Source organism: Rhinolophus ferrumequinum, chromosome 6, assembly GCF_004115265.2.
Source record: "Rhinolophus ferrumequinum isolate MPI-CBG mRhiFer1 chromosome 6, mRhiFer1_v1.p, whole genome shotgun sequence".
Lineage (NCBI taxonomy): Eukaryota > Metazoa > Chordata > Mammalia > Chiroptera > Rhinolophidae > Rhinolophus > Rhinolophus ferrumequinum.
In genome coordinates this window covers 57,177,482-57,192,204 of record NC_046289.1, presented here as the reverse complement: position 1 = coordinate 57,192,204, position 14,723 = coordinate 57,177,482, and the positions used below count along the sequence as shown (strand labels likewise).

Below are 14,723 nucleotides of genomic sequence, written 5' to 3'. Positions count from 1 at the left end.
GAAGTTCAATAGAGTCAGATGGTTATAGAGAACAGCTTTACTAGGGAGGATAACAAGACAGGCAAGAAGAAGCAGTAAGTAAAGAAGATAATTTACATCAATGTTGTCTAGCTGAAGAAAAGAGAAGTAATGGCGGTTATTAGAAAAACCTGCTGAAAAGCCATAATAACCATGCTCACAGATATTTTTTTTTTTGTGGATGGTGAAAAAATAAAAGAAATCAACCAGAATGATAAAGACTGTATCACTCACTCAGGGGACATTATTATGGTTGCTAAAAAATTCTTTTTAGTGAAAGTATAACATTCTTTGAATAATCATATGGTATCCAAAACCATATGGTATGGTATGCAACAAAAATAATTAATAGAACAAAATGTCTAGAAGAATTCAGGAACTTAAAAACACAGAAAGCAATCACCTTATCTAATCTTGTAATATTACATGCAATAACCATGGTCTTACAATCAGGAAAATGAACAGAAAAATGAACAAAGAGGGATTGAAAGACAAAAAGGCCTGTCCAAAATAACCAAGTCCAAAATGAAAAGCTACAAACTAAATAGTTCAAATCATCCAAAGACAGAGATCCTTTCATTTTCTTGAATTAAAAGCCAAAAGTTACCTGTAATATCTCTGCTAAATCTTCATTCCCATTGTCTATTGAAATATCAAATGCAGTTTTACAAAATTTACTTTGCGTGTGTACATCAGCACCATATTTGATTAAAAGTTCCACCACTTCTTGATGATTGTGTTCTGTAGCCCAATGTAGAGCTGTCATCTTTAACATGTCCTTTGCATTGACATCAGCACCATGCTACAAAAATATTTCAAAATAAGAGATTTCTAACATATGAAATACTTAAAATTACTGAAATGAAAATACTATACACTTTAAAGAATTTGCTACTAACATAATCAACTATTTTTTTGTGTTGAATAATCTATATGTTCCAAGAATCACCACACATTTGTCACTTAATCTATTTCTATCATGCTGACTTTCCTAACTACTTTCCTTCTAATTTCTTAAGAATGCAGCTGTTATTTTTTCAGTCACCCAGCTATAACCTTGAAGGACTAGAACAACACAAGAAGTGAAGGAAAACTATGAGCATTCTTGCCAAACCCTCTTTAATTCTGGTTCCTTATTTACACAAAAATATCCTTTGCTTTCAAAACCAGTGCAATATAAATTAGAAGGGAGCTATCTAGAGAGGTATATCATCCTATAGACACGTATGGCTAGCAAGCACTTGAAATACAGCTAATCCGAAAAGAGATATGCTGTGTGTCCAGACACACTGGAATTCAAAGACTTAACACTAAAAAAAAGGATGCAAAATATCTCATTAATAATTTTTATATTGATTCCACGTTCAAATAATATTTTGTATACTGGGTTAAATAAAATATAGTATTAAAATTACTTTTTACGTTTTTTAAGATCTCTAACAAAAAATCTAGAATTATATGTGATTCACATTTATGGCTTACATTGTATTTCTTTTGGACACGTTGATCTGGAGGCTAGAATAAAAAGGATTAAGAGTATCTAAATCTACCATTCTCTATTTCAGAATTTTCTGTTAGGCATATAAATGATTAAAGAAAAATCCCCATTTGTATTATTTATTTGTTTGTTAATCATCCAAACCTAATATTCCCTTCCATGAGCATTTTCACTGTGTTGAATAAGACAAAAGTGTAGTCCCTCCTATGGCAGAGACCAATGTCTAAAAAACCAATTGTTTCACTTAACTAAGAACATACTTAAAGGAAACGTTTTCCCCCCCAACAAAGGAAAACTTTAAGATAGTTTTCATTTCACAGGCTTACACATAAAAAATGAGGTAACAGGGGGGGAAAAAGTAGACATTTAATAAAACTAGTTTCCTTGTCCCTCTTATAAAACCATAAAGCCTTTGGGGGCTTACTTTCAAAAGCAAAGTGCAAAAACAGAGAACACATACCTTAAGTAAAACCTCTACTATGCTGGCATGGCCCTCAGAAGCTGCCATGTGTAATGGCGTTCGGTCCACTTTGGTTCTGGCATCCCTACTTACACCAGCTCGGAGTAGCACTTCTGTGGTGGAATAATGCCCGTATTGTGCTGCCAGATGAAGTGGAGAAGTTCCCAGCTATACCACAAGGAAAACAATCCACAGTGACAGTCATTTTCAATGCACTTCTATCACTACATTCTATTTTATATTTTCTGTTTACATAGCAAACAGATTACATTATCTATTTACAAAGTAACTCAAAATTCAAAAGAGGTAATTTATGCTTATTACATTCTCCTCACAGAGGCCTGCAAGAATTCCCATATACTTCTCAGTGAGGAAGAGAAGTCAGTATTTCATTGAACTCGTACTTGCTTTCTTCATTTTTATCAGATAAATAGCCTAATCAAAATTAATTTCATCAGGAATTTGAGATAATTAGGGTTTGAGAAATCTTTCTGAGTACTGGAATCTTTTCCTCATACCAACAACTCAAAATTTTAATCTATGAAATTTATATAGAATAAATGTAATAGTGTACATTCTTACATTAAACTGTTTTGTAGGATTTAAAAATAAATAAATTAAAGCACCTAAGTGACATTTTTAAAGAAGTTCACATAGTCATTTTTCAAGGGAAAAATCTGATCTGAGGTGCACTTGCCAAAAGTCAGTCAGGACAGAACCAAACCAGAGCCCACTTCTCATAAAATTGGTCCCATGTGGTCTAGCTACCACATTCACAACATACAGGGGAAGTTTAAAATGTGAGTGAAGAAGAGCCTTATCAGAGGCATAACTGTTAATAGTTGAAAATTAGAATTAAGTTATACCACACACATGTAGAGGCATTGAACGTCCCTACAATTCTCTACCAAGGCACTGATGTTCCAAGGAACCAAGATAGCTCACCAGAATGTGAAATTTGCTAAGACTACAACTGTAATAACAGCAACTAAGGCTTTTTATTTAAGCACTTTTCATGGCAAGCACTATTCTAAGACCTTGACACATGTTATCATTTAGTTTTCTCATAAGTACTACTACTATCCTCATTTGTAATAAAAGAACCTAAAGGACAAAGAGGTTACTAATTTGCCTGAAGTCACACAAGTTAAGAGTCATAATATAATATTATACAAAACTTGGCATTTGCTCTCAATACATGTAGAAATAATTTATCCTGATAATTTTTTTATTACTATTAAAAGCCTTGTATTTTTAAGGGAAGGTCTTTCTAACAGATCAAAGAGGATTCTTGAATAGCTTTCTTTCTCCAAGCTTTATTTTTCCATAACTGGCCCTTACTATACTCATGAATTCTAATATTTAATGAAATAGCTCGATGCCCCATTTAGCAACCATGAATTCTGCTCAGTGTAATAATAGGGTTTACTTTGCACTTTTTTCTTCTTGAGACCTTTTTAGTTGATGATACAAAAAATATTATACAGACATATATGCAGTTTAAAGGAAAAAAATAAGGTAAACACTCGTGAAACCACCATCACAGTCCAGAAACATTGCCAGCAATTTAAAATTTTCCAATGTGTCACTCCCCTCCTTCAGCCCCAGAGGTAATTACTATTATGAATTTTGTAATAAACATTGCATTACTTTGTTTTTTATAATCACTTATATATCCCTAAATAATATACTTTGGTTTTGCTTGTTTTGAACTTTATTTGAATAGAATCATACTGCATGTATTTCTCTGCAATTTGCCTTTCTTCGGTTAACATTATGTTCATGAGATTCACCCGTGTTGGTGAATGTTAAGTGTAGTTCACTAATTTTCTCTGCTCTATAATATTCTACTGAATGAATAAGCCACAATTAATTTAACCAATCTACTAATGAACATTTGGGTTTTTTCTAGTTTTTTTGTTGTAATGAATAACGCTTTATTAAAAATCTTGTACAAGTCTCAACTACACGAATAAGAGTTTCGTTTGGGAATATTTTTAGAAATTCAGTGGCTACATCACAGGGTATGCACATGTTCAAATTTACCAGATACTGCCAAACTGTCCTCTAAAATGTTTATACCAATTCTTACATCTCTTCACCAATGCTTGGTACTGCCAGACTTTTTTTGGTTAATCTGGTGGATACACAATTTCATGATTTTATTTTGCATTTGTTCAATTATTAATGACTCTGAGCATCTCTCCATGTTTACAGGTCACTCGAACTTTCTCTTTGGTCAAGTACCATATCGAGTCATTTGCCCAGTCATTTGTTTTGTTTTTATTAGTCATGAGAATTCCTTATGTATTATAAATACTGATCCTTCTTAAGATCCTTTTGTCTTAATATACTACTACATCACTATGATGTATCTAGATATAAATTATGGATTTTTTTTAATTGATCCAGCTGGAGATTTGATGGGCTACTTGAATCTGTGAGCTACCCTCAGTCCTAGAAAAAGCTGAGCTTTTATGTCTTAAAATTATTTCATCCCTATCCTCACTGTCCTTATGGATTTATGATTATACTCGTATGTTAGACTTTCTGACACGAACATTCATGACTTCTACATCTTTTATAATTTGTACCAATTTTTCTCTGTTTTATATTCTGGATGACTTTTTTTTCCATATCTTTTTTTTCATAGTTCACTAATTTTCTCTTCAGCTGTTCCCAATCTGCTATTAAAATCTTATCTAAAGTCCTTGTAAGTCTGCTTGTCAGTTGTTTCAGTTGGTTATTGTCCAAGCTGCCTTGTTTCCTTGTGTGCTCAGTTGTTTTTGAGCTTTCATTTTCATGGAATTTCATTTATGGATATAAAGCCTGGAATGAAGGTAGGTACCTCCAGAAAGGATATTCTGCCAGGAACCTGCGGAAATCTCTAGTGCAAAGATTACTCTAAATTCATTTTTCAGTACATGGTGTTATAGAAGGCACAAGAATTTATGGATTTAGGACAAAAATGTGTACGACAGATGGCTCATGACTCTAAAATCTCATCAACAAAATTTTTCCTCTCTCCATTTGGTGCCTTGGTTCAAGTCTTTTCTTTGCAGTACCCTAACAACAGGGGGAGCAGTAGAAGCAGGTAGGAGGAGGGAGGGGGGACTTCTGGTTTATCTTTGCACTTAAGGTGCATGTCTTTGGGTTTCCAGGATTATGGGGAGAGGATCTCCTAGGAGACTTCTATGAGCAGTCTCAGGTTTGTCTTCAGCAATCCATGCTAGTGAGGTGGGAAAACCAACAGAAAAATTTACTGAGATCAGCAAATGTTCTTAGGGTAAAACTTCTCTGGGTTCTGGCCTTCACTTAGTTTTTCAGGTTAATAATCTCTCATTTTCTAATTCATGAGTGCACTTGAGATTTTTTAAATATTTAACCAAAAAATCTTTATCTTTTAAAGTCAGATGTTAAAATATTTATGGAAATAATGAAATGGTTCCTAGAATTTGTTTTAAAATAATACAGAACAAAAAAAGTGGACACAGTTATAGAGGAAACAAAATTCATCATGATTTGATAATTTTTAAAGTTGGATGAAGGATATTGAAGGAGTTGATATATGTTAGATATTTTCCATAATAAAAAATTTTTGTTCTGTTTTCAATGAAAAATACAAAAGTACATGAGACAAGTACGCCAAAAACAACAAAATCAAAAATGTGGAATTTTAAGTTGTTACCAGTGGAAGGGTTAATCCAGATTCCTAACCCTCCATACTCCCAAAACTATCCCTTTTGATTTACCCCCAGAATTAAATAAGAATTATGGTTTTCGTCTTCCTCACAACTGCCTTCTGTAGTTACTAAGAACTCCTCCTTATTTCTTTCTTAATGGTCATGTTTGCAAGAATTTTATAAGTATCAATTGAAATGCAAACATTTTTTCTTTTTAGAAGCAATTATAACATTAACCCCAATCCTTATCTGTTATTTTCTGAACTATAAATTCTACTCATGACCTTTAAATTAAACCCCAAGCAGCTGCATTTTACATTCATCCTACATTACTGAACTCCATAGTTTAAAAGAAAAACCCTTTTGTGGGCAGAGTATTTGGATAAGGTTGTCAAATATCAAAAAAAGGAAGAAAGAAAAGAAAAGAACAGAAAAGAAAAGGAAAGAAAAGAAAGAAAAAAATACGAACCATTCCCTTTAAAAGACAGCAGTAACTCTAAAATTTCAAACAAGTTTACAAAAATTTTTTTTTTACGACTTATAAAGACAATACGGACTACATTTTTATCTGGAAAAACTCAAAAATGAGATTGAAAAAAAAACACCACAACATTAAAATCATTCTTTACCCAGTCTGTAGTAAAAGGAGCTCCATTTGCCATCAAAATACGAACTTCATCATCTTGACCCGCTCGTGCCGCTTCTAAAAGCTTCTTTCCCAAATCTACCAGGGACATCTAAACAAAACATAGATGAATTTAGTATCTCCAAAGTTACAAAAATGTCCCAGCCTAGTGAGTCAATAAATGGTCCCATTTCTGAGATCAACTTTGAAGAAGGAAAAAAAAAAAAAACAACAAAGAAAAAACATATATATATACATATATATATATATATAAACCTGTATTTTATATATATATATATATATAAACCTGTATATTTACATATACAGAGGGTGCCAAAAAAATGTATACACATTTAAGAAAGGAAAAAATTGTATTAAAATTGTAATACTCAATACCAGGTGTGCCAAAAAAATGCATACAAGTAGATACTTTCTTGGGTCAACGTTGCTCAAGCAGTAGTTCGCCGTAATCAGAAGTGCCTGGACAGTGATGGTAACCACTTTGAGCACCTCTTGTAATTGCAGAAGTCAAACATGACTTGCTCAAAGTGGTTACCATCAGCGTAATTTTAATAGTTTTTTCCTTTCTTAAAGTGTGTACACATTTTTTGGCACCCTCTGTATATTAATTATTTGTATAATGTGAACAATCTAAATGTAGGAAAATGGTTAAATTGTGAAATCTAGTAAAATAAAAATGCAGTATTTAAAATAATAGTTTTGAAGTCATAATGACATTAAAAGATTATGCCACGTTAAGTGAAAAAAAGTATATAAAACTAATTTTTGAATGTCAAAATATGTACATAGAGAACAAAATACTGAAAAATATTAAAAATGATTCAGGTGGTATAGTTATGGGAAATTTTGCCTCCATTTTACAAAGTTTCTGCCATATATTAATACATTATCTTCCTAAATTTAAAAAGTGGATCTTTTAAGGGGCAAATTATACTGTATGACTGTAAAACAAGTAAATGCTGACATTAAGGAAAAGTTATATACTACTGACTTACTAAACAAGGCAGGATATTGAGGACTTAAAATAGCACACTTATTGATCTGTTTATAAGAATGCAACAAAACTGATGCATTTGAACAAATAAACTTCTCCCATAATTCTGCAATTGTCTTAATTTTTCAAAATATATCATATTTAACAACCTACTTGTTACTGTAGTTTTTAAATCCCATGAGCAATATAACTGTGTAGTAGATTAAATAGCCCTATACTCTGAAATCAACGGTTCTCATGGTAGCAGCAATGCCCCCTAAAGAGCCCTCTGAATATATATACATGGAGGCATTTTGGGGATTGATGGAGGGAGTAGGTTCTACCTACTAGCATTTAATGGGCAAGTGCCAGGGATACTAGGGGTCTAACAATGCACGGAACAATTCAGTATGGCACATCGTCATATATTCTTGATGAATTTCAAACATTCCATAGAATATATCTAAGGCTAGAATTTAATATGCAAATAATACGTATTTTTCCACAGTTATTAATGCATCCCAGGTTTTCTAAATAATATTTACAAATAATATTTCCATATTATAAATCTATTTGTTTTGTTCAGAACTTTACTAAGAGTTGTTCGCCATTTTGGAAAAATCATATCACCAATGTCAATGCCACTTGGGTATCTGAATCACCAATGTAACACTGTATGAGATGTGACAATTAAGTTCGTGAACTGCTTGCAACAATGTTGCTAACCTTTTTTGATATCAGAGGGATTATTCATTATGAATTTGTATCAACTGGACACTTAACCAAGTATACTATTTGGAAGTGCTGAAAAGGTTGCGTGAAAAAGTTAGACGACCTGAACTTTTTGCCAACAATTCATGACTCTCGCATCACAACAATGCACCAGCTCACATAGCACTGTCTGTGAGGGTGTTTTTAGCCAGTAAACTAATAACTGTATTGGAACACCCTCCCTACTCACCTGATCTGGCCCCCAATGACTTCTTTCTTTACCCAAAGATAAAGGAAATATTGAAAGGAAAGTGTTTTGATGACATTCATGACATCAAGGGTAATATGATCACAGCTCTGATGGCCATTCCAGAAAAAGAGGTCCAAAATTGTTTTGAAGGGTGGACTAGGCACTGGCATCGGTGCATAGCTTCCCAAGGGGAGTACTTCGAAGGTGACCATAGTGACATTCAGCAAGGAGGTATGTAGCACTTTTCTAGGATGAGTTCACGAACTTACTTGTCAGATTTCGTATGAATCACGCTTTCACAGCTATCACATCACAATGATTCTATGCATAGGTGCAAGCATTTGACTACCTCTTGTGCCATCTAGTATAGTCTGCTCAAGTATTTCCATACTAAAATACACATTTTATTATAAGTTGTTTTCCTTTTATTTCTCCTGTTATTATAAGTGAGGTATTATAATGATATTTTAAAATTATGCAGATAAGTAAAAACTATGATTTTCATTTCAAACTAGCAAAAGGGACAATATAAAATTTTCATTGTAAAAAAGTAGCAATGGATCTAAAAAGACTGAAAATCAATGGAAAAAAAAATACACGTAAAATCAAGTACGACCAAAATCAAAGGTGCTCTAATTTTCTTGTCAAGATACTTAGTAAAATGTAAAATAATAAAAATACCAAAATGTAGTAAATTCACTTCCGATTCTCACTTCCATGAACCACACACGTCATAGAATAATTCTGAGTCTCAGAGAAACTCAGTTGCATTAAGACAACAAAATTGACCCAAGGGACCATCGCTCCAGATCGAGCCCTCGATTTACTTAGTAGTTCATTATCTACTAAATCTTCAGAGATAAAGTAGTATTAGACTTAAATAAAACCACTAAAGGCTTAGCATTAAATGTTTTTGTATACCAAATAACAAATAAAGAAGCACAATTCAATGCAGTAAATTTTAATGAATGTTAAAATACTCAGTGAAAACATACTATGTGTATGGCACTGACTGCCATCTAGTTTATTACTCCTTTCGTCTTGAAAAGAAAAGCAACCCAAAAATCTGTCATATTAAATTCCATTTTTAATTTCTTTAGCATTACTAAAGAAGCTTATCACAGTCTGATACAAACCATTATTTTTTTAAACACCAATTAAAATGAATTTTAATAAGATCTGTAGGGGAACTTCAAAATGTCTACAAATAAATCTGCTTTTGCTCAAAAGTACATGCTGAGAGAGCCATCTAGTGGTAACAGGAATTACCACCAATACTTAAATTTTTCAAGTTTACTCTATTTTGCTTTGAATTTCTATAATTCATAGTTCATAGAGCTGTTGTGAGATCACAGCATCTCCTGGACGTGAAAACTCTCCATAAAACTGTAAAATACTAGTTCCATGTGAATTGTTACTAGCACTCTTAAAAAAGAATTTAAAAAAAAACACAGAAAATATAATACTATTATAATATACTTAATAAACCTTGACTGTCTCATTAAAAATTTGCAACATCACTCCTAGAATACAATTATAAATCCAATAAAATTCTTCATCAAGCAATTTAGCACTCTGTATACATCAAAAGCCTTTAAAATGTTCATATTCTTTGACCTAGTAATTCCACTCATATAAATCTGTCATAAGGAAACTATCTGAAATATAACTAGTATTATTAATAGTAATGTTGTAAAATTGGGAAAAACTGAAATTCCCTACTATAAACAATAGTTAAAGAAATTCAAATAGATTATAATGGAATATTGTACTCTTTATTTTCATATTTACTTTTTATTTTGGAAAATTTTGAGGAAATATAATAAAACACAATAGTATAATGAACTCCCACACAGCCACCACCTAGATTCACTATTATTTATGGCCAACACATTTCCCACACACACATATTATTTTGAAGCAAATATCAGACATATCATTTTATCTGTAAATATTTTAGTACGTATCTCTACAAGATATAGATTTTTAAGCATAATACTATAGTAATTTAAAACTATTATTTACAAATAGCATGTAATAATATAAGAATCAGGACTCTAAACTGAATATACACCATGATCTTAACTATGAAAAAAATGCATAGAAAAATACTTAGAATCAATATACCATGATATTTTAAATTACAGATTTTCCCCTTTTTTCTAGTCTTCGCTGCTTTGTAACTTTTCTATAATGAGCACATATTGATCATGTAATTAAAAATAAACTTCGATTAATAAAAAGCTTTTCATCAAAATTAGATAAGATCAATAAGCCTTTAATATAAGAAATTAGATCTTGTAGAACAGTTTAATAGTAAAAGGATGTAAAATGTGACTCCAAGTAAAATTAAGCACATTATAACCTTGTGAATAACTATATTATATGAAAATATTCTTGGGCATCAGAATTTAGTTGCCTACGTTCTCATAAAAAATGAACTTCAATAAGTGTAAAAGTAGTGCCTGGCATCTTGCCAAATCTTAATCTATAATACATTATCTCATTTAATCTGAGCAATCTTACCAAGACGGTGACTGTCTCCATTTTACAAAGGAGGCAAACAAAAAGTAGAAAGATTTATCAAAGAGCACTAGTTTTGGTCTAAAGATAAGACCCATTTTCTTAACTCTTCTTATATTCTGAATGAGAGAACAGTGACATCTGCTGGGATATAAAAGAGCATACCCTCCAAGGATTTAAGCTTAGTCTCTCTGTGTAATTCCTTTGAAGAGAAAAATCATATGAACTCTGATATATTTGGATTTTTCTCCCATTTCCATTTTATCTTATGAATGTTGGTTTTTTTTACTTTTTTCTAAACTTAAAAATGACATTTTCAACATAAATTAACTAAAAAAAATTATCTCCCATATACCCTTATTTCAGAAAGGCACTAGAAGATGTACTACACCAAAACCAGGAGTAAACCAGAAAGAAGAATTAGAGCATCAGGAAATAAGGGATCCAACATAGAACGGAAGAGGATTCTCCCATATGGGTAAATGGAGAGACCCCATGATAACAGCTGTGCCACAGACCTGGAACACAAATCCAGACTGGAGCCAGAGAACAGACGTTCCAGGAAGGCGGTCTCTAAGGAAAAGACAGGATGCTGAATCTCCTAAGAAAAAAGTGAAACTTTCCGTGAAGAGTGTGAGATTGATTAATGATGGACACAAGAAGACTAGCAAAAAAAATAGACAATTTCTTTTTCAAGGGAAAAGAAAACTATGTAAGAAAGGAAATGTAATCCCAATGTGTATATAACATGAGTTAGCGAAGTGTAGTAGTTCCAGGGTCATAATGACCACTGAATGCTAATGTAAACAAAATTTTCGGTATAATTCTACTAAGATGAAGGGCAAGGAAGAAAAATGTTATGTGGGTGGTTTGATTTAACAAAGCAAAAGCTTCATCTTCATAAGTAGGAAGTCAAAGATATCTAAAATAGAAAAATCAAGAAATAGCATAAGCTTGTTATTTAGAAATATGAACGAAAAGTACTAGGGAAAAAAACAGTGAAAAGACATAAAAGGATGTCTCTGGGGAAAAAAAAGTTCTGGGGTGGAAAGGAATAACAAAGGCCTGCGGATTTTTTTTTACCATAAACTTCGTATTTTTTTTACTTTTTCAACTATGTACATGTATACTTTCATACAAATAAAATTGCAAATAAACAAATATATGTTTATATAAAAAATATGTAGTTCAAATTTAAAGTCATCTCCACACCTCCCTGTGGTCTTACTCCCCAGAAGCAACCACTATTTAAATGTTTAGTGTGTATCCTTCCATGCATGCAAAAATACAGGTATGTACAATGTTTAAACAAAGAAAAACACAAAAAAAGGATCATACTAGTTTTTTTCACTTAACAGGGATTCCCTTGTTTTATCAGTGACATCTTTCTATGTAAATATGCAGATTTAATAAGCATTCTTTTTACTGGCTGCGCTAGGCTGAATAATGGTCCCCCCAAAGAGGTTTAGATCCTAATTCTCAGAATCTGTGACTATGTTAGTTTACATGGCAAAAGGACTCTGCAGATACTATTAAATTAAGGGTTTTAAACTAGGGAGATTATCCAGATGGGCCTAATGTAATCAAGCGGGGCTTCACAGAAGGGATGCAGGAGGGGCAGAGTCAGAAGAGAAAGAAGCAGAGAGAGAGAACACAACTGCTAAAATCTTAATTTCATGTCTTCTGACCTCAAGAACTGTAAAATAATAAATCTGTGTTGCTTTAAGTCACTATGTATGTGGTAATTTGTTATAGCAAATAGGAAATTATTACACTAAGAAATAAGAAACATAGAGTATTGAGTACATTAATTATTCAATCCCTTTTTCATTTTTTACGAATAGTGCGGCCACACACACATATACTTGGGTTAGCACTTTCATCCCAAGACACTTCAAAATTCAAATTGTTCAAGTACTGGCTTGTTCCCTAATGTCAGAAACCTTGGGATCATCCTTAACTCCTCCTTTTCCCCCACTCCCCTTAACTACAATCAGTCATCAAGACCTGTCACTTTTATCTCCTAATTCTCTCTCAAATCCTTCTACCTCTTTCCACTGAGACAGAGTAGGCCTTCAGTAAGAATTTGTTGATTAGCTTTTCTCCTCTGCTACAATCTTTGCCTACGCCTCCATCCTTTCTCTCTTACGGCACCTGTAAACTTGTGTCTATGTCTCAGTCTTGCCTTCCTCTAATTTATTCTCCACTCTGCTACCAAACTTCTTAATTATTCTTAAACAGAAATCACGTCCCTCTCCTCAGTTAACTCACATAAAGTCAAACTCTTTGCCATGAGATTCAAGACCTTTCATGTTTGGCATCTATTGCCATCACCTCCATAAACACTGCTCACCACCTCACACTGAACTCTATACTCCAAGCAGTATGTTGTACTATGTATGGCTCTTTTCCTCACCTTTCGGCAACTATACAAAGTATTCCCTCTGCCAAGAATAATGCTCTTCTCTCCATGTCCGCTTTTGCCATATTTAATTCCTACTTTTCCTTCAAAAGTTCAGCTTACCTAATCAGAGAAGCCATCCCTGATTGCCCCAAAATTAACTCAAACGTCCTTCCCATGTGCTCTTCTAGCATCCTAAGTTTGTCTACCATGGCGTTAATCATACCACAGTAAATGTTCCTGTTTACGGGCTCCAGGTTGTCACTGAGCCTGGGCTATGGTGCCTGGTAAATGTTCAATAAATATTCATTCACTGAATCAACAATGTTTGACATACAATCGAAACTCCAGAAATACTTGGGATAATCAATAAAGTCAGAACATTTGACTTTTTAAATGTAAATTATGCCGACAGCTTCACAACTCCCAGGAAATACTATAATCAATAGAATGCTCACTGAATTCCTGTCAACCTTGTCGTAACCAAATTCCTTATAATAAGTGAATGAGGCTGGAACTCACCTAAATATTCTCTTTTTATTGGCAGCAACTCAAATTGACAGATTTGGTCCAAAAAAATCTGAGGTCAATTCTGTTTTCTGAGTCAAAAGGGAAAAGTATGAACATAATCAATAAATCTGAATAATGGCTTTGTCTGGGACTCTCAAAATCACTCTTGGACCTGCCAAAGTAGTACATATTAAAAAAAATCTGGACAAAGAGCCTGAATTTATCTAATAATCAGCAACAGGACTGTGAAGCAACAACCCAAGGCCACCCTCAACAACAGTGGGTCAAATCAGTACCAAACTTAGAGTTCAAAGGTTTCAAATTAGTATGTTCTAGAACTGAGCTGCCCAGCACAATAGCCACTGAGCATTGAAATGTGGCTAGTCAAAGCTGAGGTGTGTATAAGTATGATGCACCAAATTCTGAACACTTAGTACCAAAAAGTAGGTAAAGTATCTCATTAATAGCTATTGTATCAATTACATGTTGAGACGGTAATATTTTGACTATACGAGATTAAATAAAATATATTACAAAAATTAATTTCACCTGTCTATTGTGGTTTTTTTTTCATGTGGCTACTAGAAAGCTTTAAATTAAATATGTGTCTTGCATTATATTTCTATTGGACAGAGCTGTTGTAGAAAATCCTTGAAGGCACCAACTTTAGAATTTGTAAAATGTTGCAACATTTTAAAATTCTCATCTTTGTAATCCACTGTCCCTTTACCCCATTCATCTCTTTTAAATCACATGTACGTATTTATCCCAGGAAGAGACTGAGGCTTGAAAAAAGTAAAAATAGGGTAAAAATAAGGCTATAACTCTCTTGGAACCAGGCCAATAGATGGTTTCGAACTCATCAGCGAAATATAACTTACTTGCTTATTACAAAGTAAAGCCAACAAACTGCTGGATGTTAGAAGTCACAACAGGAAACCATCAATATCCTGCCCAACAGTAAGAATGCACACACTTTGATCCTTTCTCTCCAAGATTTCTTACATTCATCCCTTCCTCTCCACTACCTCTAGTCTTATACACTCACTC

The 14,723-nt window shown here is 33.1% G+C and overlaps 1 protein-coding gene across 8 annotated transcripts in view; it reads right to left on the bottom strand.

Annotated features, from left to right (window-relative positions):
• The window catches only part of GABPB1 (GA binding protein transcription factor subunit beta 1), a 57,129-nt gene that overhangs the window by 22,304 nt on the left and 20,102 nt on the right, over positions 1 to 14,723 (bottom strand). For 7 of the 8 annotated variants that reach the window (XM_033108419.1, XM_033108420.1, XM_033108414.1 and 4 more), the window contains exons 2-4: positions 6,289 to 6,396; positions 1,977 to 2,144; positions 626 to 820 (exon numbers count right to left, since the gene is read on the bottom strand). In XM_033108419.1, the coding sequence (XP_032964310.1) occupies positions 626 to 820; positions 1,977 to 2,144; positions 6,289 to 6,396 (471 nt within the window). Of the gene's footprint in view, positions 1 to 625; positions 821 to 1,976; positions 2,145 to 6,288; positions 6,397 to 11,280; positions 11,306 to 14,723 lie in introns of those variants that run through there. The other variant, XM_033108415.1, reaches the window with a different exon arrangement.